General features: G+C 33.7%; 1 protein-coding gene across 1 annotated transcript; it reads right to left on the bottom strand.

Moving 5' to 3' along the window:
- Positions 1–3,950: 3,950 nt before the first annotated feature.
- CtsL1 (cathepsin L) lies at positions 3,951–21,693 on the bottom strand. Its single transcript, XM_089637202.1, has 7 exons — positions 21,634–21,693; positions 20,276–20,375; positions 13,971–14,170; positions 8,520–8,685; positions 6,600–6,805; positions 5,587–5,785; positions 3,951–4,753 (listed from the first exon to the last, which is right to left on the bottom strand). Exons 2-7 carry the CDS (start codon positions 20,366–20,368, stop codon positions 4,592–4,594), a joined length of 1,026 nt encoding a protein of 341 aa, XP_089493328.1. The 5' UTR covers positions 20,369–20,375; positions 21,634–21,693; the 3' UTR covers positions 3,951–4,591.
- Positions 21,694–23,829: the final 2,136 nt, after the last annotated feature.

The raw sequence follows: 23,829 nt of genomic DNA, 5'->3' as shown, positions 1-23,829 counted from the left end.
TGAGATGCATAGTATAACACTGTCTCCAACTAACGATTTTTTGTTTATAACAAATGAAGACTCGTGGACCAGCATAAAGGTAGTATTTTTAAACTAGCTCGTATTGTACTAGTCACTAGTGAGCACCTAAGTACTTCTAGTATAAGCCTATTGTGTTTAAAAAACTGTAAAAAATACGCAAGGGTAGAGAGATAATTCTCCAGATGCCATTCTGTTCAGGCCGGGGTGTTTAGTGACCCAATCAAATTCACTAGGCCTTTTCCAACCTTCTTTTAAACGTATCAAACTATCTAATCGGGTGCTATGGTCCCAAGTGCTTCATTGTTTGTAGGGTAACTTAAATAATCTTACGGGCACGAAAGTAACTACATAACTGACAACTATTTATATGTGTATAAATTTAAAATTATCATAGATCTCGTCGTCGTTTCCATTAGCAGCTCGTTGGTAATATTATTGTAAATATTCACATTAATCACGCCGTGGCCAAGGAAGTAATCCAGCACTGAGCAAACACCAATCATAATTCTCAATACTGTATTTAACCAACTAAACAAATAAAAGCAAATTCAGAGTGTCGATGCATAAAGCCACACAAATCATAGTAATTTTTAAGGTTTAGTAAAAAAATATCACTTGATTTGTAATATTTATAGTCCCGATTATTGGTGACGTATCTAATTTGAGCCACAATTTTAATAAATTCGATTATGTAATCTAAAGAGGAAAGAAGAATCTCTCGAAACCCAAATGAAAATAAAGAATCACTGGTCATTGAAATATTTTTTATGCATCTAGTTACTTATTTGTCTTTTCTCATATTTATTTATTATCAAATACGTTTATTGGCATGCTGAGTCTGTTCTACAGGTATGTTAATGGTGCCTGCTCTAAGGAGCTAGCAGCATTGATCTCCGGAGTGGAACACCCGTTCACAGTTGATGTTGGCTTCATGAGAACGGGCCGCTTATTCGGAACGAGTTTTTTCTCCTTTCAAGACCCCCATTAATAAATCCATCCTACAGCCCATACTTTAACCCGCCTCACAACGCTGCCCAACCGGGTGGCGACATAGCTCCCCTGCCTTTACACTGCACAGACAGGGGCGTGCTTGTGAGGTGTATATATATTAAGATATGGCAATTTTAAAAGAAATTCACGTGAGATTTTATTTTCGCCCAGAGATAGCATAGCTCCAGGGCAAAAAATACCCACCAGAAATGTGTTAATAATATAACCTAACCTTATAATATAACCTTGTCGTCAGTCAAACATTTTATTTGTAATTGAATTATATCTGGGAACTAATTAGTATTTTTATGGATGCCCAGAGGAATAAGTATTGCAGGTTCATAGTTCATACATTGCACATTGTTATCATGTGATTGAAATTATGGTTGTAATCATATAGTTATAACTAGTGATTAGTAATTTGTAGAAGATGATCACTATATTTCTGGATAAATGATGACCAAATCAACATCTGTTAAGATATGTAATTAATAATGCAAGTTGATAATTTTTTCCAAGAAATTTAGTCATTGGGTTTGCTATTGGATCTAATATTCCAATATTATAAACTCATTGCACAGATTTCTTAATCATGAATCATAATTAATGCCCCCATTGCTCATCAGCAGAATCAAATTCCTTGAAGTAAATACGCTGTCAATAACTTTTTCTGATGCTAAAACACAGAAAGTTTTTATTACAAAGCGTAGCATCTCCTCTTGTTCTCTGGATTCCTGGTAGATATTGTTATAACAATATCTACCAGGAATTAATGAATCCTGAAGGCTGGAAATAGTGCCACGTGTACGTCAGTCACAAACGGTAATATGTGGTCGAATGAATGAAGAGTTGTAGTGCAATGCTGACAGTCAGCCACGCGCAACTCGCTAGGCGGTGCGTACGAGGACCATCAGTTCAGCTCGTCAATGCTGTCTTTAGTTGACCGACACGTTAACTATCTGCTTGATAGCATTCAATGCGACGCTGATCGTGTGCAGTCTTTATAAAATGAGGCACTCTGGCTTCATTGCGTAAACTGATGGCCGACGTACGAGCGGCACTTCCAGCCTAAATTGGTGGGTTTTACCTCTTCATGCTTTCTGTGCGCCTGGTAAAATATTTTTACAATCACAATCCTTTTTATGAATTTAACAAAACTAAGGGACCTTCTCTTCATGCGCTCCTGGCGTTTCTTACTTCTTATAATGATAATAATTATTATTATTCAAATTTTTAATTTATACACAAAAATGCAATAATCAGTCATTTTAAATACATGTAGGGTTACGAAAGATTTTTAAATATTTATATTGAGGGATCAGTAGGATTTATGGGTCCAGTTAGGAGTTCTACCGAGCCGAACCCTCTGATAAGAAAACATCTGGAGTCAATGAATTATTTTCCCATTTGACGTGTTGTTTTTGTATTTATTATGCTTATAATGCACTTGCATAATGTGGATTGACTAGATGATCATTTGTGGAAAAGTGTGTGTCAGGGCCTGTTCCCACTTCCGTTTTAAAAAATGAGGCGGGTCCCGTTTTAAAAACGGATGCCCTAGCGGATGTATGGAGCTGTTCACACTTGTCAGACACGATTTTAAAACGGATCCGGTATTTTTTGTCGGATGGATCGCCAGCGCAGCGCGTCCGTTTTAAAATCGTGTCGGAACTCGCTCGCTCATAGTTTTGTATGGAGCTGTTCACACTTGTCGCCTAATCGTTCCGGCAGAGTCCCCGCCACACCCTGACCCCTCCCAGTCGCAAGGAAACAGGCACGCTGCGTGCTTGTATTTGGTTATTTTGTAAATAAATTAAAACATATTTTTTATCCTAGCAATCTAGCTCGCTAAACACTCACGGGCCGCCACTGGAAGACCCACTAGCCAACAAACTACAATATTTTATTTTTAATTAAATAAAAACAAAACGCTTGGTGTACACTACTTTTATCAAAATTATCAACGTGTTTCAAAATTTATTTTTTATTTTTGAAACTTTACTTATTTTAAAGCTTCAATGAGCTGTACGATGCACGGAAGAGCGCATTAGTTTAATAAACACATAATAAAAAAATATTTGAGTTGTAATTGTTTTCTTACCAAAAATATCGATAGCCTTTCTTCAAGACAAATGCACTCTCTCAATTTTGTATTTTGATGCGTTGAGCTCTCTGAAATTCATTCCAGTAGATGGTTAAAGGAAGTGATAGACATTCTAAAATAATTAAAGAACTTTAGTTAATCACTTCTCAACTCACCAATTAATACTTGGAAAGTTCCTACAGAAAATCTTTCACCCAAAATTTTCCTTCTTACATGACAACAAGAGATTCATCATCGACCATTGCGCACGATCGTCTACTGAAGAATGAGCAAATAAATTTTTTTGGTTGAATCGACAATTATTTGTTTTCGTAGAGTATGATCCGATTTTAAAACGGAGGTGTGAACAGGGCCGTAGAGCATCCGTTTTTAAAACGGAAGTGGGAATGGGCCTGAAGGGTTAATTTTTTCCTGTGGGGAAGATTTAACCCAGATATAAAGTCGGAAAATATGTAGTATGGATAATATGAAGTAATTAAAGATATATTAGTGGTTTTTCTGGAATAATTATAAATATATTTACATGGTGTTTTTTGTCGAGTTGAGTGGTTTCAGTTTCATTCTGTATTTGGTGTCAGTATATTTTGTATTTCTGAACTCCGTATGTTTTGTATCGAGCTTTTTATTTGAGATTTAAATGTTATAATATTGTTGCGAGTTTTGAATGAGAGTGGGATTTTGCTGTATAGTTTAGTACCATAGTATAGAAAGCTTTTTGCCCAAATGTTGTATTCGTAGTTGCTAGTTAGATATATTTTTCCTCCCTTTGCAGAAATCCCTACAGTAAACGAATAGAGAGTACATATTTATGTATTTTTGTAAATAAGTCGCAAAATTAAACATATTTTTTTATTGGTTTTCAAATAAAATATTACAGAAAGGTGTTTAGATTGGATCATGTTACAATTCATATACTGTACACCACCATTGTTAATAATATTACATAAACATTGATACTATTATTGATTCTTTGGCTGTAGAATTCAAATAAAATAATAAATGGTATAAAAGTATGATAAAGGTCAAATGCCAAAAGAATTTCAATAATACAATTTCTATAATCTACTCTTAACATCACAACATTAACTTAATAAACACCGAAATTACTAAAAATCACAAAACTTGCATAATTTTTAAAATAAACAAATCGGGTTATTAAGTTTGCACTGTTCGTTACAGAGTTTTCTTCGCTGCGACTTAACATTAGTTTTTATCACATTTTAGTTCAAACAGGTTATCTTTAGATGTATTGTTGTGACCTGTCAAATTGTTAACGGTAAGAATAGAAATATTGGCTTCAATACATAATTCCCAAAAATGTAATAATTATAACTTTATTGCTATCATTTTATAAGGACAATCAAAATGATATGCACTTGTGACCAAATTAATTTTGTTACATTATTATATTTATATTGGTATAAAGGGTTCTCTGCTGAGTGAAGTCAGGATTTGGGAATGTTAAAGTAATTGTTGTTAAACAAGAGGATAGGAAGCAGAGGATGCGATGCCACAGTGGTTCTCCTTGTTCCTGGCCATCTTGATGTAACCTTTGCCGCCCCATTGCTCTCCCCAGGAGTTCTTCACGATATAGTAATCGCCGCCAGATTCATCAGTTCCGTAGCCTACAGCAAGCACCTGTAGATAAATTAAAATAAATATTAGAGAACATTGCTGTATTGTATAATTACAAACCGACACTGTGGCAAGAGATTATAGATATTCCTTTTGTAATTTTCAAGTTTCTTCCGTTAGGAACCCTCTATACAGGGTGTATCGGCAAGTACCCGACAAACTTTAACCAGCTATTCCTAAGCACATTTGGAGTAAAAAATGTTATGGGCACTTTGCTGTCCGGTAAGATTTTTTTTCCATTAAAAACAAAAAATAAATTAAAAAATCCACACTACGTCACTGTCATTTGCATTGTTTCTCGTATTCAACAGCCGTTATTAGCAAGTGTGTCAAAAAGTGTCCTCGCTCTTTCGTACACACTAAATAATAATAGTTAAAAATGAGACGAATGGTGCCATGCCATTTCGTTGTGATTGTAAAAGCGCGCCAACGTAGGTACGTACGTACATTATTCAACGAAACTTGAACAAAATATTGCCAGACGGGTTTTGAAACTTTGGCAAAGGATAAAACATTGGTGACATGTGGTGAAAATATTTATAATAATTTTTTTATAAAAAAAAAATCTTACCAGACAGCAAAGTGCCCATAACATTTTTTACTCCAAATGTGCCAAGGAATAGCTGGTTAAAGTTTGTCGGGTACCTGCCGATACACCCTGTATAGTGAAAAGCTAATCATTTAGATTTGTTTCTATTTGGAAGTGTTCTTCACAGTGGGACAATGGTGACGATCCCCACCAGATATTCCCGAAACCTACTAAAATAAATTAAGTCCTCTGAATTACACATGTTTAATTTATCAGCCAATATTTGACAACGGTCTGGGGTACTCACTCCATGGTCGAGGTTGGTGGAGCTGCACTGGGGATCGAAGTAGATGCCGTCGTGGTAGAACTGGAAGGTCTCTTGCGAAGCATCGATGGCCACTGACACGGGGCCCACGGTGGCCAGCGCCTCCTTCAGCTTGTCCTCATCGCCCACCGGAATGTCCACAAAGCCGGCATCGGTAGCTCCAGAGTTCTTGGGATTATACCTGGATGTAAATTCAAAAATTAAATTAACCAGTCAATGACTTGAACCAGTATTGACATCGTGATACTGCCAGTAAAATACTAAAGACTGGTTCATATGAGATGTTTTAGGATAATTTACAGAACACAGTGAAAAACAACATTATTTGTGTGTATAAACATTAATAATGATTTATTGAAGTTTCAAGGACTCATTTTTTTAATATTATTGTCTTTCAGTTCTGTAATGTAACTGGTTGGGGACAGGACGATGATAATAAAGTATTCGAAGCGTGAAATCACTGTTACACAACAAGCCATAATGCTGCAAGCAATTTCACTTCATTCGCAAAAAAGACAATATTTTTTTAAATGCCAATTTTATTCAGTAAAAAATAAGAAGGAAAATTTTGTGGTTACCTATTTATGTGCAGATTATTTATTGCAATATTCTACACTTCCCTAATGGCGCATTCTCACCTATGAGTCTCTATAGTCAGTTTGTAGAACAAAAGTTGAATTACATTAATCTTTGCGATTCTATTCCATAGAAAAGCATTTTCTGATGTATCTATTTCATAGATTCTATGAAATAGAATCAAAGAATATATCAGGTGAGATCCTGGCTTGAAGCAAAACCTTCTAGATCACAGTGATCTAGGAAGTTTTGCTTGAAGCCGGGATATGATCTATTTCATAGAATTTATGATATTAGATCGGTGAGAACAGGCTTTTCTATGGAATAGAAACCCAATGTTGAATGGACTTCAATTTTTGTTTTATAAATTGACTATAGAATCTTATAATTATGTAACGATGTTGATGTAAATTACATACCTGCATTTATCATCTTCACCTTCATAGGGATAGGTGTTCTCAGTATCGATGCCTCCATTGTCCTTGACGTACTGGAAGGCATTGTCCATCAGTCCTCCATTGCAGCCATTGTTTCCGTAGCTAACGGAACAGTCCACCAGGTTCTGCTCTGACAAGGAGACGAGGACTCCGGTCTTGCGGAAATGCTGACCTTCCAATGCTCCAGTCTGACAAATGAATAAATAAATTAATAAAATTGGGTACCAACCATAGACATATGAATATTAGTAGACCTGCCCTAAGTGATTAAAAGCGTATTATCCCCACTCCCCATACCGGTTCCATTGAGCCGGCTGGGCTCGCGTACGGCCTCAAGTGATATTTGAAAACGTGACGTCATCATTCTTGTGCGAACTATGGTCGAGGCATCATCGGTTCATTTTACGAAATAACACGGCAAAATGTTTACTTGTACTATGAAAACTGGTAAAAATAGATGCGAAAAAAGAGAATAAACCCAATTGTCGTATTACATTCCATATATAAGCATTATTTTATTTTATTTTAAGCATATTCACATCGTATAATATGAATCAGTTGGTACTATCACATCGAGAAACGTCTGGACGCGAAACACAAAGCTGGTTGGTTGCTGGGAAGTAAATTATGAACATTTATAAAAGTGTCTTAACTAAATACTCTGAAACTAACTACGACTCTGAATATAGAAGCTGCCTTACTTTGCCGAATTTGGACTTCGCAAATTTGTTCATAACGTGGCGAGTAATTTGCGCTCCCATGTAAAAATGTCTATTCATTCAAAGCAGATTTTACTTTTAAGAAGTAAATGGTGATATTATAATGCGAGATGCCTATTTACTGTCAGATTGATTTATTGACGAATCACAGTCATCTTCACTCCCTTCGTTCTTCAACAGTTGATTTTACCCCTCGCCTTTATCTTCTCGTCTATTAATTCCTATGTCTGTGGTACCAACCTACCTAGGTAATATTTCTTATCCATAGACAAAATCAATGTGTTTGCATGTTCTCTATTTGTAAATGAATTCAAATAAAAAGGTAAACCGTAAATGAATGTGTTTTTATTATTGTTAATGAATCATATAAAAATGATAATAACAATGAGGCGCTGGCACAGGGAAAAAATTGGTAGATTACAGTGGTGCCGCTTTATTCTTTGTTATCAATTATATTTTAAATTATTATTAAAGCAAGATTGAACGGGAGAACCACTGTTGAATTTATAAATTATGTTGTGTACTGTCAAGTAATTTATCCTAGTTCTTACATCCCTAACCAACACTTCACTTGGAATAGAAGAACAAATTAACTGTGAAAAATCGAGTTCAATTGTTCAATTCAATCGAGTTTTCAGGTAGAAGAAAGAATAGAATTATTTTAAATGTTAGTTGATTAGTTCGTTGTGATGGAAAATATTGGTTTTGTAATTGTGTTCATTGTTCATTTTGATCACGATTCATTGAAGATATAAAACTGGTGCAAGTTTATTGTGGTAATGTCCACGTGTCCAAATCTTGTGCATGGAAATGAGATTTTCTGGATTATTTTTTCCTTTTCATTCCTTGTTTTATCCTACATTCACTTTCCCCCAATTATATCATAAATTATTTTAGTAAAAGTTCATTTGAAGCTGGAAATATACATCAGTTTTATATTATTATATTTTATAATATATTCAGTTTCAGATAATAAAATATGTGTAACAACCACCAAAGAGGCTTCTCTATAATAAACAAACCTGCTGGAAGAAGGAATGTTAACTTATATGTCTGAATGGTGTGGAGGCAACCACCGGAGCAGGAGCCCAGATGAGCGGAGGCATTTCCTAGAGGAATCCAGGACTTTGCAAAGGTTGTGGCACCCACGTTATATACACAATGTATACAAAGAGTTACTCACTGTACTGAATGACCAGCAAGATCCGCACTGGCCCTGGTTTTTAACTTCCGTCACGGCACCTTTAGTCCTCCAATCGACGCTGTCGGGGATGTTCACGTTGGCCGGTGAGATAAAGGTGGCGCCCTTCCCCACCGACTTCTTGCGCAACGCCTTCAAGTTCTTCGGGCTAGACAAAGGAATGACAACACTTACATTATTTATTATTGACAAGGAGGCGTCATAAACGCACTCAGACTGGATCAGGGTTAGGAATGTGACTATATCTCCTTATTCTGCAGAGCCATCTTCCCATTAACATGTGGTGAATTGTGTAGCAAAACTGGTTTCATTATATTTGTGTAGAAAGCAAAACAATTATTGGTAATTTATTTTTCACAAAGATGTTTCGTTCAATGTGAAAAAACCTGTCTCTAAACCTCAGTAAAACAACAATTAAGGCCGCCACAGATAGCTGTGCATGATGCTGTACAATCACGATTGACACAATAGCTACGTCGCTTGATACAGTGATGCGGCTACACATAGCTAGCTGACCTACGCCACGACAGTGCCCATTTTCATCTCGGCAGTCTTAGAAAGTACAAATATTTTTGCGTAATAGTTCATGATGAATCTGAAGGCAAATTTGACTCATTAGTGAAAATATTTCTGTATTTAGTGACAATATTTCAATATGTCTTTATTAGCGGGTGAACAGGGTAGAGAAACACGGCTGACGTGGACCAGCAACGTGCCTACAGCTTCGCTCGGCTGGCAAATCTGCTGCAACCCATGCTCGTGTTTCTGATATCACTTACCAACGCAGCCGTGCGTAGCGTGCGCATGGTCCGCAATGTTAATATGTATGGCAGTTCAAAGTGAACAAAGCTAAAGTCAGTTGTTAAACGTAGCCATGTGGCGAGGTTAAGTATCTATATTTTATTGTTCATAATAGTACAATATAATGATTAACAATGGGTATGTATAAATAATCAATAACACAACGCATAACACGTGTTAAAGAGTCATGGATTCCATTTACTTTTGCTTATCTACGATTTTTATTTTCCTCGTATTAATTACAATATTATTCACGGATGACCGCTTTAGCTCTTTGTTAGAAAGGAAGTTACTGGTAACAGAAGTTAGACTTTGATAATCTGGTTGATAACAGAATTAAACAATGTTTATGCATCATTTCTTTGTTATTCTACGACACACATGTTCTTTGAATATTGCTGTGTCATTAAACTAAGCTGATAACTAATTATAACTTTATATGCAGGAGAAGCTGGTCAGCTGCAACTTGAATCACAAAATACATAACAATATTTAATGATAGAAAGAGACAGTAAATCACAGCAAGCATAACAGAGAGTGAAAAGCAGTGTTTGTATCAGGAAATCAATTATCAATACAAACATATGATTAGTTATTCTCTTACACACATAGCACTATGTAATAACAATATATTGAATGTTAACATAAAGGTCAAAGTGACTGAGTTTGTAAATTGAAGAAACCTTAAACATCTTTTCACGAGACAATAAACAATAATATCTATCATACTAGGTAAAGAGCACAAGTCCAAAACAACTTAAATTAATTTTAATTAGTGGGTACATAGTAATTCATCAATTAAAAAGTAACAAGTGAAATATTTTTTTTAAATTTTACAAAAATTTTGTACCGGAAATTAAAATATGTAGTGAGATAACTAACATGATAATTGTTGCAATTATTTTTGTGCATAAAATCTTCTAATTTTATACAAGTTCAGCTAATAAACAAAGAATGTTTAAATTTCACTTTAGTAAAATACTCTAAATATTTATATTTCTGTGATTAATCCTTCAAGGGTGTTTTTCTAGGCAATCATTTCAAATTATGGCAACAGGGAAGGTGAATTTATACATAATATATCAATTGTATTTAAATGGAAAAATTTCAAATTATATGGAAGATTGGAGTCGAGTTGAGATGAGATGTTGAATTAAGGGCAGGCAATTTCAAGACCACAGAAAGCATATTTGAAAAGGTGAGAAGGAACAGAACAATGTCCAATTCTCATACGAATAAGTGAGAAAATTACTTTTTTTAGAAAAATGGGGGAATTGTTGAAATCACGGTTTTGATGGGAGTCTTTGTATTGAGAGACATAGCAGGCTCCCTTGGGTTGACTAGCAATGTGCCAATACTCAGTGCCCAAACACTGCGGGATCTATCTTTGAGGATGTCAGATAGGGGAATGTGGTTTACGAGGGTAACAATAGGTTTAGATGCTCCTTGTTTTGCCAAGAAATTAGCAAAAAAGGCAATGTGTTTACTAAGGACGGGTTGTTTCGGAGAATTTGAACAATTCATCAAATTTCAACGTTCATTTACGGGTTCTGTGAAAGTCCTGTTCAAATTCTGTTATTATATCATTATAGGCTAGTTGCTTGACAGAACTGAAATAAAAACAGATCTTAAAAATATCTTTCACAGAACTTGAAAATTAAATTTGAAGAATTGTTCAAGTTCTCCGAAACAAACCGTCCTAAGTGAAATAATTTATTTTGAATGAACAACCACAAAGTATTAGTTGAATAGAATAGTAAAATAATGTTTGATTTATATTATAAAATGTACCGTAGTCAGAATGCATCACTCACGAAGTAATCCTTTAGCAAAAAAATGCTATTAAATTAAATTAAAATCAATAATCTATATTTGTTAGTGGACAGCTTCAATGACAACAGAAGCCATTTAATTCTCTTATACTACGTCTACACGCTCATCACAAGTTGCTTGTCCAAATGCTTGGCAAGTCAAACGTCGACATATACAAGCTTGCTAGTGCGCCGGTATGTTCGGAGTATACAAGTATGGCGGATGTCGATGTAAATACATAGGCTATTACGTTTACTTTAACCTATTTTTATGTTAACGTGAAACAAAACAAAAGGAAAATAAATTTAAAAATATTTTTTTTGTTATTTTCAACTGCAATAAATGATAAATTATTACTTAACAAAATATTCATTATTTATTGAAAGCCTTTTGAAGGGTTTTTACACAAAACAAGTCTTAGGACGGGTTGTTTCGGAGAATTTGAACAATTCATCAAATTTCAACATTCATTTTCGGGTTCTGTGAAAGTCCTATTCAAGTTCTGTTATTATATCATTGTAGGCTAGTTGCTTGACAAAACTGAAATAAAAACAGAACTTGAAAAAATCTTTCACAGAACTTGAAAATGAACGTTGAAATTTGATGAATTGTTCAAATTCTCCGAAACAACCCGTTCTTAATAAATTACATTAGTGCTCTAAAATTATGTGAAAAAATAATAATAGACATAATAACAATATTATATTGTGTTTTCTGTCCTAATAAAATTTACAACAAAATGCACAGAGCGAAAACGGCGTCCGTCCGTCGCCAGTTCGGAAGTTCTACTAACGAACGTATAAACGCCTCGCAAGCTTTGCCGCATAAAATACCGACACCGGTGACAGCGGCAAGCGCTTACAAGTCTACGCAAGCCAAGCCAAACTCCTGCACCACACATTTAAATTTGCGAATGGTTGCCGAGGTTTTTCAAACGTGTAGCGCTACCAATTCAAGTCTGAGCCGACAATATTATTATTATGGCATTCAAAATAATTCAAGGATCATTCATCTGACCATCAAGATCTAGGTTAAAAGATATCTGCAATGTTAATAGGTGAAACATGTGACTGGACGAGAAGTGTGATAAAGACGTAAAAAAATAGTCGACACACTTAATAAATTATGATAAAGCAATGACGACGTAACCTCTTTATTATAATTTTAAATTATTAGGCCGTCAGTAGTGACACGTATCAGCCGATTGATCCCATTGACCGTATGTTGACGTTTGCATTAAATAAATACTTTGCTAAGAAAACACAATACTTGGAATTTTACAGACGTTATAAACCATAATCAAGGTTTTCTGTTAGTTAAAAATAATGTAGTAGCAGTGTACCTACTGGAAAGTGGCCGAGTAATATGCACAATACATGTATTATATTGCATCATTACTGTAATACGATTAACTCGTCGATGCATATAATCCGTCCAATTATTATGATTGTAAGTAGTAATTTTATAACCTATTTTAATTTGAAAAACAAAATTATGATATGTTAACACCCTTACTTATAAACGCTGTGTAAATATTATGCGGCGCTTAACTTCGGTACAGTGAAGAACTTTTTTTTGTTATTTGTTTTTGGGGTGTTATGCCGTGTTGCGCTAACTCCTTCTTTATCCAACGTTTCGAGATAACACATCTGCCCTGATGATGGACACTGCAATGCTGTCCGAAACGTTGGCTAAACAAGGAGTTAGCGCAACACGGCATAACACCCCAATAACAAATAACAAAAATACTTTTGGCCGTGAAAATCTTAAATCATAAGTGAAGAACTTGACTTATTACCATGGCGTTTGTTTAAAACGGTCTTAAACCAGGCTCAAGGCTGGCTTTTCCACACCAACGTTGAACAAGTGTGTAAGAATCTAATTAGATTAGTAAGACCGTAAGAGAATACGTAATACTCCATGTTGCAGATTGGAAGACGACGGCCGAGGACAGAGGGCGGTGGAGGCTCATGTTAAAGGAGGCCAAGGCTCGAAATGGGCTGTAGCGCCATTGAAGAAGAAGAGAATACGTAATTTGTATATAATAAAAAGTGACAAAAGCTATTCCAAATTAAAGAAAAACTAATGTCAACCTATCAAATGTCAAAAAAATGACACTTTCTGCTAAATAACTGGACATACCAATTTATTAAAAATGTGCCTTTATCAATAAAATAATCAGTTCTTTCAATCTCAAACGTCTCGCTCGACTGATGACATTATGGCACCAATATTAATGCAGAAAAAAGTTGAAAGATTGTATGTTAAGGCGATGCACTACGTCGTGTAATATTTTAAATTGAGCCGCTATCAATAACAACCCTTACGTAGATGGCGATAAGGTTTAAATTCCCGCTTAACACCATCCGCCTGTTTTGATTTATGCAAGAAAAAAACATGGCCAAAAAGTGCCTTTTATTTTATTTTGTGCATGTTCAGGCATAAATATTAAATTTTTTTTTCGATCATTTTATAGATGACTTAATTTGCCACATTACACAATAAAATCATAACCGAAAATGGGTACGTAAGTAGGAGATTTTGAACTTTAAAGCAGTTTTTATAGGCCTTATACATTATTTTTTTCTGGGCTTATAAAAAGACTTATCTAAAAAATACTCGATTTTTTCAAAGGCCAAGATGTATTCTACTCGCAGTATTTAATTAAAGCATCTGAAACATTTCTAGGCGACCAAATTTTCAAACCAAAAACACATGATTTTGCATTACTACGTATGGCATCGCCTTAAAAGTAAACAGGTTATTATGATGATTGATGGTTGGATAGTTAGGAATAGGTGCATATAAAGTAGGAAGTACCTGGTCTTGTTGAAGCCGTTGAAAGTGGCGATGAACTCGCTGTGGAGCATGTCCCCGTACTTGTTGATGGCCTGGTTGAAGGGCACCAAACCCATTCCGTACTTCTGGTTGTGCTTGGCGATCTTGTGCCTGTTCTCCATGAAGATCTTCATCCTGAACTTCTCCTCCGTATCGCTGTCATACTTCTTACTGTGCTGGACCTGCAATACACCAAACAATTTAAATTTATGTCACAATAATTAGAATTAGCCAAATATAAAAATAAGAACACAAGAGCGACTAATACTACTACTAAACTAAACTATTTACGTTGAGTGGAAAAACATGCAATTCAGATTTGGTAAAAACTTTTATAGGCGTAATTTGTCATTAGAATTGACGCCATGTTTAAGATTGTTAGTATGGTGTTTATGGTTGGCAGCATGTCTACTGTCATGCGAATAAAATACAACATGGTGTCAACTAAAAATGTAAAATTATGCGTACATAAAATTACAACACATATACATTATTTTGCCTCTCCACCGGTGTGAATAGTTATTTCTTGTAGTAATTAAACTAAAACGAAAAGTTATTTCAATAATCTATGCGTATTAAGAATGCAGCAGAATACTTAACTTTTACATTAGATTATAATCTATATACATATATAATTATAATCTGTATACATACATTTAAGTTGGATAGTAGTGCAACATAGCGTAATTATATTTAAAAACGAAGAGAAAACTAACCAAGTAGTACTAAAAAGGTAACATTTTATTGAAATACAATAGATTCATATAAATAGGTAGGTACGCGAGAATCAAGGAAGAATTTCAATATGAACTCAGTTCTATTGGTTTATTTCTTTAGTGACGCCTGCAAATGCAATGGTTGTTAAGAGGAAGCTACAAGCCAAAAATATGTATATTCTTGGTATTCCTTATATGTAATAAATTAGGTAATAGGCATTAAAAATCGCTTAACAAACGGAGTCTAGAAACGTTCGGTTTCAAGCACAAAACTGGTTTTTATTTATTTTGTAAATAATTTTATAAGAAAGCAAAAAAGTTAATCAAGTGAAACTGTCGCAGATAATCTTAGCTATAATACCGTATTTTTAAAGTTGAAAAAAAATATTTTTTAGTAGTTTACATTTATATTTTTTATTGAGTCATTTATTATTTTATTTGTATTCTACTCAAGCGAAACGATAGGAAAACCTTTAATTTATCGAAAGCATATTTTTTGGTAATCATAATGTACACCAATTCGCTATAAAGATTAATTAAAATAGTGATTTAGCACTAACCTTCGCCTTATATTCTTAACTTGCTTAATTGTTGAGAACAAGTAGAAATGTTTGCTATCTAAATTTTCTCTTGCACCCCCGAAAAGAACACTATTTAGAATCGAAAGCTTCAAAAGATTTTATTTTTTGCTTAAATATTATTGATTGCAAAATTTGAGTGCAGTTATAATCATTTGTAAATATGCATTTCAATAAACACATTATCGCCTAACAAGTCTGTTGAAATTTAATCTGTTGTGATATCAGATACTTCACACACAACGCCCCACTCAACTTATTCAACATAATGTAGATTATGGAAATTCTGTATACCCGATACAATTTCAAACACATTCATATCAATGTCAAATCAGCCGTAGACATGTGACAATTACAATACTGACCAAAAGATAGAAATTTTAATTTGCATATGACAAATTTGTGTTCCAATGTAGATCTGTCATTTGTAATTTAACTTTAAGCCCATCAAAATGATTTATCCTTTTGTTTTATTTTTTTAAATAATTATCATAAAGAGTTGAATTGAATCGGATTCCCTAACGATCTATCACTAAAAATCTAAATCGAACACACACCTCGGTCTACTTTCATCCTTCTTCTGCCAGTTAGTTCCACGCTTCGCTACCATATTTAAGGTGTTGGTGTTAACATTTCATTGTGAACTGTCAGCCGTTTGATATTACAGTAAAGTATAGTCTTATAATTTATTTATTTATTAATTTCAACGCCCTGGTGGGCTTTTACATAACAAGTTTTTTACATAACAAGCTTTTACATAACATAACATACAGAAACATTTTTAAATGGAAAAAGATAGACTATAAAAATAAAAATGAAAGTAAACATAATATGAAAGGTAGGTAGGTGAATAGATAAGTTAAGGTAGAGTTAATTCATTGCAATAAAAGAGAGATAAACTAGTAGGTATGTTAACAATTACAAAATTACATGTGAATGGCTAAATGTGATACATGACAAAATTTATTTATTTATTTATTTGTTTGTTCTCGCCTTGACGGCTTTTACATGCAAGGTAAATCATACAGGAGCATTATAACAAGTATATAGCATCATAAGAAGTATAACATAGTAAATAAAATAATAAGCTGAGCATGAAAGACGTAAGTAGGCAAAACACAGGTAGGTATTAGTATACGATAAGTAAATTGTATATTGTATAAAGGAGTTCAACCAGCAAATACTTATTTGGGCTCAGGCTACAGTACATTCTGCAATTATAGTTTTCACAATAATACACAAAACATAATTACAAACATACTCAAAGCATACCGGTTGGCAGTGGTGTAAAACATTTTCTAGCGATTTATAAAAGTAGGTAATATACTTGTAATTTCAAATATATAATTTGTAATAATAATAATATAAATAGTCACAAATACTTCCTTTTACGATTCTGCCAAAATATAACATCACAACTGCCATTCTACAAATAATTCAATACTCCTCACACACAAACACCAAACCAGCCTTTAATTCCGACATACACCAGCGCAAAACACTATCACAAAATCAAATACACTTATCGTCATCAAACAAAAAAAAAAACATTGGCAAAAGCTTTTAAAAGATATTTCCTCAGCACTTTTACTAACCAGCGACACAATCTTTCTTTGGAACTCTCTAACTTCTGTATATCTTTCTTAACCCTTCAGGCCTCTGCCATATTTTCTGCTACGTTTCTTAACGACGCTGTCAAATGGCAGGGGGGAATTTGTGCATTTTAAATTTTTGCATTGCAATAAAATCCAAATAAATTCAACATTTCTGCATGTATCCAAAAACTGAAAATTGCGTTTGAAAGGTGATGAAATACGCTTTCAAAATGTATAATTTGAAGTAAATGTATAATTTGAAGTAAATGTATAATTTGAAGTAAATATATTATTTTTGAAATACTAAAATTTTTGATGCAAACATAAAAAAGTTTTAAAAACGGTTCAACTTTGTTGCACGTTTGTTCTTATAAAAATTAACTAAAATAACAACAAAAAAAAAAACATATTTTAATAGGCAAATGTATTATAAACATTACTGTTGCCTCACTTTTATATTGTTTTATACAAAAATAATTAATAAAAAATTCACAAAGTTTCATAAATTTATCTCAAATTGCGGTCGGAACCTTTGGTTTCATACAGGTGTGCATTTTAATTTTTCTGTGGTTAATTAACTTCTATATTTAAATATGTAGCGTCGTGTTTTTTTCTTTCTGAAAACATTAATATTTTTCACCATAAAAGTAAGGGCGATACAATAACTTCCATGGGACCAAACGAGCTATTCAAAAAAGCAAACAAACAGACCGAACAAATGAAATATTTTTCAATTAACTGTGTTGAGTCTGTCTAGTCTGTTTTAAAATCTATGTACACCTTCATCGAACTCCCTTTAAAATTTATTTTCTTATGTAAAAATAATATCCTTTTAATTGTATAACGTTGACTGTGGCGAAATGAGTTTTATTAAACACATTGAGAATAACCAATTATAAATATTATTTTGTGATACATTATCACTTAAATAAACATATAAAACCAAACTCTAGTTGTCGACTACATGATAATTTGTAAACAACCATTTGGCACGTGAGATCCTGGCAGTAAACAAATTATCTCCTAAAATTCAGCAAAAAAACAAGTCAATAGCTTTAGCTTTGAAAAACAGTTTAGCATAACCGGTTTGGTTGGATCACATGACCCAACTTCTGCAACTAGTCATGTTTTGTACAAGAGAAAAATATCTCTTCATTGAAAAGATTGCTGATCATGATTACACCTATTATTATAAATAGATTCTTCATTGTGTTGGTGGTATTCAAGTCATGAAAAGTGAACAAAAATTAGGTTAGGTTAGATTTTTGTTTTTTTTATCACTTTTCATAACTTTTTTAGATCACATTTCAAAAATGTTCTGTTTTGACAATGTTTTGTTTTGTCATGGAGCCATTGAAATACCCCCTTACGAGGATGATTAATCAGTCATGTTCGCCGGCATATCCTTGACTCTTGGTGTGCCGCAGCAAAATTCTATTTTCGTAATAACTTACTTGTTTTTTGCAAAAAGATGTTTTGTAAATTGTACTGACTTAAACCAGATAATGTGCTCGTATGTTTATGAAAATAGTATATAATCCACCATAAGTAATCCCCAGAATTGCTAGTTATATCCAGAGAAATCATTTTTTTAATAGTATCTACAAGTGGAGAACAAGAGGTTAAATTTATTTTTATAAAGATAAAAATGTAAATGTTCGCTTGCTCAAAATCTTAAATCTTCGAAAGTTCTTTACGGATTGTTTAGAAATTTTGACAAAACGTTGCATTAGAATAAGTGTGTTTTTATATATCTATATTATATAGATGTCAACTGTGAGAGGTAAAAACATGCTTTTTTAAAAAACAGCACCATGTCGGACGTAAAAGCAAAATGAGCTATTATTTCTCTACCTGCAGAAGTACTGAGACACAGCAATGCGTGGCGGGGTACAGCTAGTACGAAATAAAAACTCAGCAGTCTCATCACATCCTCAAATTGATGCTGAGGACTAAATTGGTATAGTGAATCATCAACCAATTAAATTTATTTGTTTTTTTTTAGGTTAAAATACAATGAGATTATATGACTGCTTCGTCTAACTCAACTTTCCATGCAACTCCTGATGAAATGGAAGTAATATTTTGCACTTTTTATACTACTAAACTAACGGCAGAGTCAGTTAAAATAATAATTGAACTCTAAAGTGCGTATAGTGCCCTTGAGGTGATTTTGCACAAAAATTGCACTATATAAATCATTCAAATATTATTATTATTATATGTGCTTAACCCCCCAGATTAATTTATTAGGTTTTGTGAACAGATATGGAATAAATTCTTATTATTATTACGTAGAGTCAATTTGTTGCGCTTTTCTGAACAGTTCATATGGTCTCATAAAAATCGTTGCGTCTCCCTTAGTAATAATGAGATATATTAGAAAGGAAAACACCACTTTATATTCAAAACTAGAAGTTAACTACAGAAGAATAAAAATGTCCACCTCAATGAGACGGAAGATTCGGACTGAATTTCTAAAAATTAATTATTATTATATGAAACAACAACAAAGTGAGGTGACCATCATGTTTATAATACATTTTTCTAAAAAAAAATGTTTTTTTCGTAATCAGTGTTTAGCACAAGTTGAGCCATTTTTTCAAACATTTCTATGTTTGCATTCAAAATTTTAATATTTCCAAAATTATATGCTTATTTCTGACAATAAAATTTTAATGTTTATTTCATCGCCTTTCAAAAACAGTTTTTAGTTTTCAGATACATTAAGTAAAGGGGAAATACACTTGAATTCTCCAACATTCTGGTAGCGTCTTTAATAAACAAAATCGTCAATATGTCAGAGGCCTGAGTGGTTAAATAGTTATTTTACAGACTCTCGTCAAACCAACTAGTTTTTACAGAAATTTTGCAGAAAGAAATTGCCATAACAACTTATTCGTTTACGATAACCTTGGGTCTTATTTAGGCTAATTTGATAATAACAAAAAATAATTTAAAATCATACGCAATATTGACATTATTTTTATTTGCGACAAAAAAATACTATCTTTACTAGCACACTTTGACCTGACCCGGGTTTCGTTAGATTGTTTGTCATAAGTCTGTGTTTACAGGGACTGTTGTTCAAACTCCCCTCTCCAGATAAGCAATACAAACACAAACAAACAAAATAAACTATTACATTCAAATACATTATATGAATGGCAAAGTTCAGGAGATATTCTAATGACCAGTATTATGATAACAATGGAGATTAGAATACTTTGCTGCGAAATAGGGAATAGTCATCTGCTAATTTCCATCTAGGTTCATTGCAACCAAACATTGGGGCAATCAAATGCCAATTTCAACATAAATGACCTTCCTTATTGACACTGACCACTGACCCCCAGAATAATGACCTGCATAATATATTTTTAATGTGACGTAAATACCTTGAAGGCTCCCCACTCTTCCTTAATCAGATCTACGAAGGACACGCACTGTGCGGCCGCAAACAGTCCAAACAACAAAAAGAGGAACTTCATTTTTTATCTGAAAAAAAAATTCATATTAGAACAGTTTTATAAAATAATGTTATTTCCCTATTAATTTTTAAAAAGTCTGGACTATCAGACTTCAGTTAATTAATAAGTCAGGTCTCCAGCGACCAAAGGTTTTCAAAATATCAGGAAAAAACATTGGGTCAGGGCAACAAAGTTGTTTGTTTTCTATCGGCCATGGAAAACAAAAAAAATACAGCCCTTCCCCAATGTCTGTCAATGTTTGCGCAAACATTTGGTTCAATGTTCATGGTAATATTGACCGTGGAGAACCACTTTTAGAACTTAAGATTCTTAACCAAAAACAATGGAAACAGCAATGAAATGATGTTGATATGTGAAAGAGAAATCTATTGTTTTACTAATAAATTATACAAGGAAAATTCCAGCATGATGCGAAATTTGTTTTGACCATCAGAAAAAAACAGCTACAGTTCAGGCTAATCGCAGTAGGTAGGTAAAAATATTTATTTAGGAAATAAGAAATCAGAATTAATAATACCCGAAAAAAACATTTATGAGCAAAAGAGATGACGTTTTTCAAATGCCAATTTTATTAATCTTTATTTAATTATGATTTTATTCCAACAGGACTGGTTGTTTTTTACATTAATAATTTTAATTACAAAATAAATGCAGTTTATTTTAATTGAAATAATTAACTAACTCTACCGCGGTGATAGTTCAGCTAAATAATTGCTCTACATCTATCATAATATAATAAGAAAACATATTTAAAAAATATTTATTTTACCCATAAAACCTTTGTCAAGAAGGCACTAGGTTTATAAATATTTCAGCATAAATAAACACACGAATTCTAACCTTGAGCAATAGGTACGAATCTATTACAAAAACATTTTTTACATGAGACAACAAAGGCGACCTTCCTAATAAACATAACATTTCGATGTCGCGGGGAGTTAATAAATTATTTGAGTTCGGTTGGACATATTATTAATAAAATGAATGCCCGTACCACTTAATCGACACAAAAAAGGTTGCACGAGAATTATAACGGAGTTCTTCATACCACAATAATAAAAAATAATGACGCAACTAACCGTTCTTTGTAAGGTATTGTAATCATTTAATTAAAAACGGATAGATGAGAGCAGTATTTTGTCTGAAATAATTATCAGATATTCTTTTAACGACAAAGATAAAAACTGCTGCTGTCAAATTAATTTAATTTATTCGCAAGTACAAAAAACATAATAATTCCGCACCCAACACAACAAAGAACTTACCAATAATTGTAACGCGTCCTAGCAGCAGTAAAAACTTCGCGTGACTGACAAAATTTATTGTTTTTTTCAGCCAAACAAGAAACAAGCGTTTGTCGCTGAGCGTTGCTAGGTCAAAAAATAAAAATCCCTAGAAATGCTCGAGAATGAATAGAACTCCCTAGATTTTAGACAGGCGCGTAAAGCTGCTGCCACACGCAAAGCTCACATCAACAGATAATATAAAGCACAATAGCGCTCGCCATACAATCCCACACAGACCCGACACACGTAAAAAGATAACGCGCTATAAGTGTGGTTCTGAACTTCGCTAACCGAATTTATTTTACGTAACCGCTCCCGACGCGATATTTGAAAAGTTATGCGTCCCCCTCTCCGCCGTAAAAAGGAGAGGGGGTCATTTTAATTACGGAGCTACCAACTAAGTTCCGTGTTCCCTTTGACAGCCATGACATAAGCAGCCTAATGATGCATTTCTTATTTATTATGTTAGCTCATATCGTCATGTGTGCTAGTAAATTTAGAAACATAAAAAAAACTTTATTTGGCAAACATACTTAACATATATTTAAAATATAAATATAATCAATATTTGAATTTGAAGTAAACAAATTTTCGCCCTTTCAAAATTAATCATATTTTTAACTCAGTATGTTTATTTGGTAATATCATGGTAATATCATTCGGTTTTTTGATAAAGTTGGACGGACCGATACCTACACAGAGAAGCTTCTAGTTTGTTCGTTTGTTGATTGTTTTCAATTGTTTTCCTGGGTAATCTGGTTTGCTCTCGTCAGCTCTCGTGCTCTCTTCTCGTTCCCTGCCCTGGTGTTGGTCCTTGCCGCCTTTGCCTTCGACATTTTTGGAAATCGACGTGAGCTTATTTTACAATAATTTATTATATGTCGCTTTCGTCGATCGGCGTGCGAACTGCGAATTTCCTGATTCGACGGAGAGGTTATGTCAGGTTATGTGAAAATGCGCTATTTACGCGCAGATTGTTTAAAATCTAAAAAGTTTATAAATAGCATTTATAATTATATAGTTGGCGGCATCATCATCTGAGGATGAGCTTGTGATGTTTTGAATATCTACAAAAATAAACGATAAATAATAAACGAACGTGCTCAAAAAATTTTTTGTTTAAACAACGACGGAAGATTTATTGACAGACAGGCCTGGAGTAAACAGATTCCCACGGGAAAGGAGAGACCGGAGTGACAGTCGAGTTTGGAACTTGGGTGGATTGACAGCCCCGAGAAAGGGATACAAATCAGAAGTGTTGTTTGAAATTGCAGTTAATTATTGAATTCAAATGGTATTAGAGAATATTGCGGAATATTGAATTAAAGTGAAAGATTATTGATCCGGTGTTTGTGTGAAGTGAAAGTGATTCGACTCAGTGGGAAAACAATTAATAATAATGACAATAATAATAATTGGATAATTTGTAGAGCGCCGTTTTGTAAAAACCCACCTCAGGGGCGCCAGGTGTTGTGCAATCGCGATTGTGTTATAAAGTTGTGTTGATTTAAACGTGATTTCGTATACAGTTCGAACTAGATTGCTTGTCTTAAAAACATGAAAATAATAAAAATATTGATTGCGTTTTAAAATAGAGTGAATGTACTTAAAGGCAGGAAGTGTTTAATCGGGCTAAGTTATTGATTTGGCGAGATGGCATTCTATCCACGGAGACCGAAAACCAGAGAATCAAATAGATTATTAACTGTGGGTTCGAATCCTAACAGATTAGGGAGGTACAATTTTATTTACAGGAATATTTAATTACCCTTTTATAAGCGTAGGGAGGAGGTCGAAAATTAAAGTGATTTAGCTATATAGTGTAACCAGGTAAGTTTCACACGAGGATTTGGAGGTGACTAACAGGGTGAGTTTTTTTATATTATTTATTAAATTTCAGAGGACCCTTTTAATAATAGGATACAACCGAGGTACAGGAACCGAGTTTGCAACGCCTGCAACCCAAATAATCTTCCCATAAGAAGGGATACGCTAGACGCATTGTCAATCAGCTGTGAGCGAGAGACGAGTCAACGACCTTTTCATATATAGGCCGAGAGGCGCGGAGTACAGTCAGTCAAAGGGGAAGTTTTGCTAGCGTATGCCGTCCCAAATTGAAAGCGATCGGATGCAACCAGACGGAACAAAATGAAAACTTTTCTTCTGTTATTTGAC

Source organism: Hesperophylax consimilis, chromosome 11 (genome assembly GCF_061612785.1).
Source record: "Hesperophylax consimilis isolate HC1 chromosome 11, BYU_Hcon_1.0, whole genome shotgun sequence".
Classification (NCBI taxonomy): domain Eukaryota; kingdom Metazoa; phylum Arthropoda; class Insecta; order Trichoptera; family Limnephilidae; genus Hesperophylax; species Hesperophylax consimilis.
The sequence above is the reverse complement of the archived record's forward strand: the minus strand, read 5'-3'. Positions and strand labels throughout refer to the sequence as shown.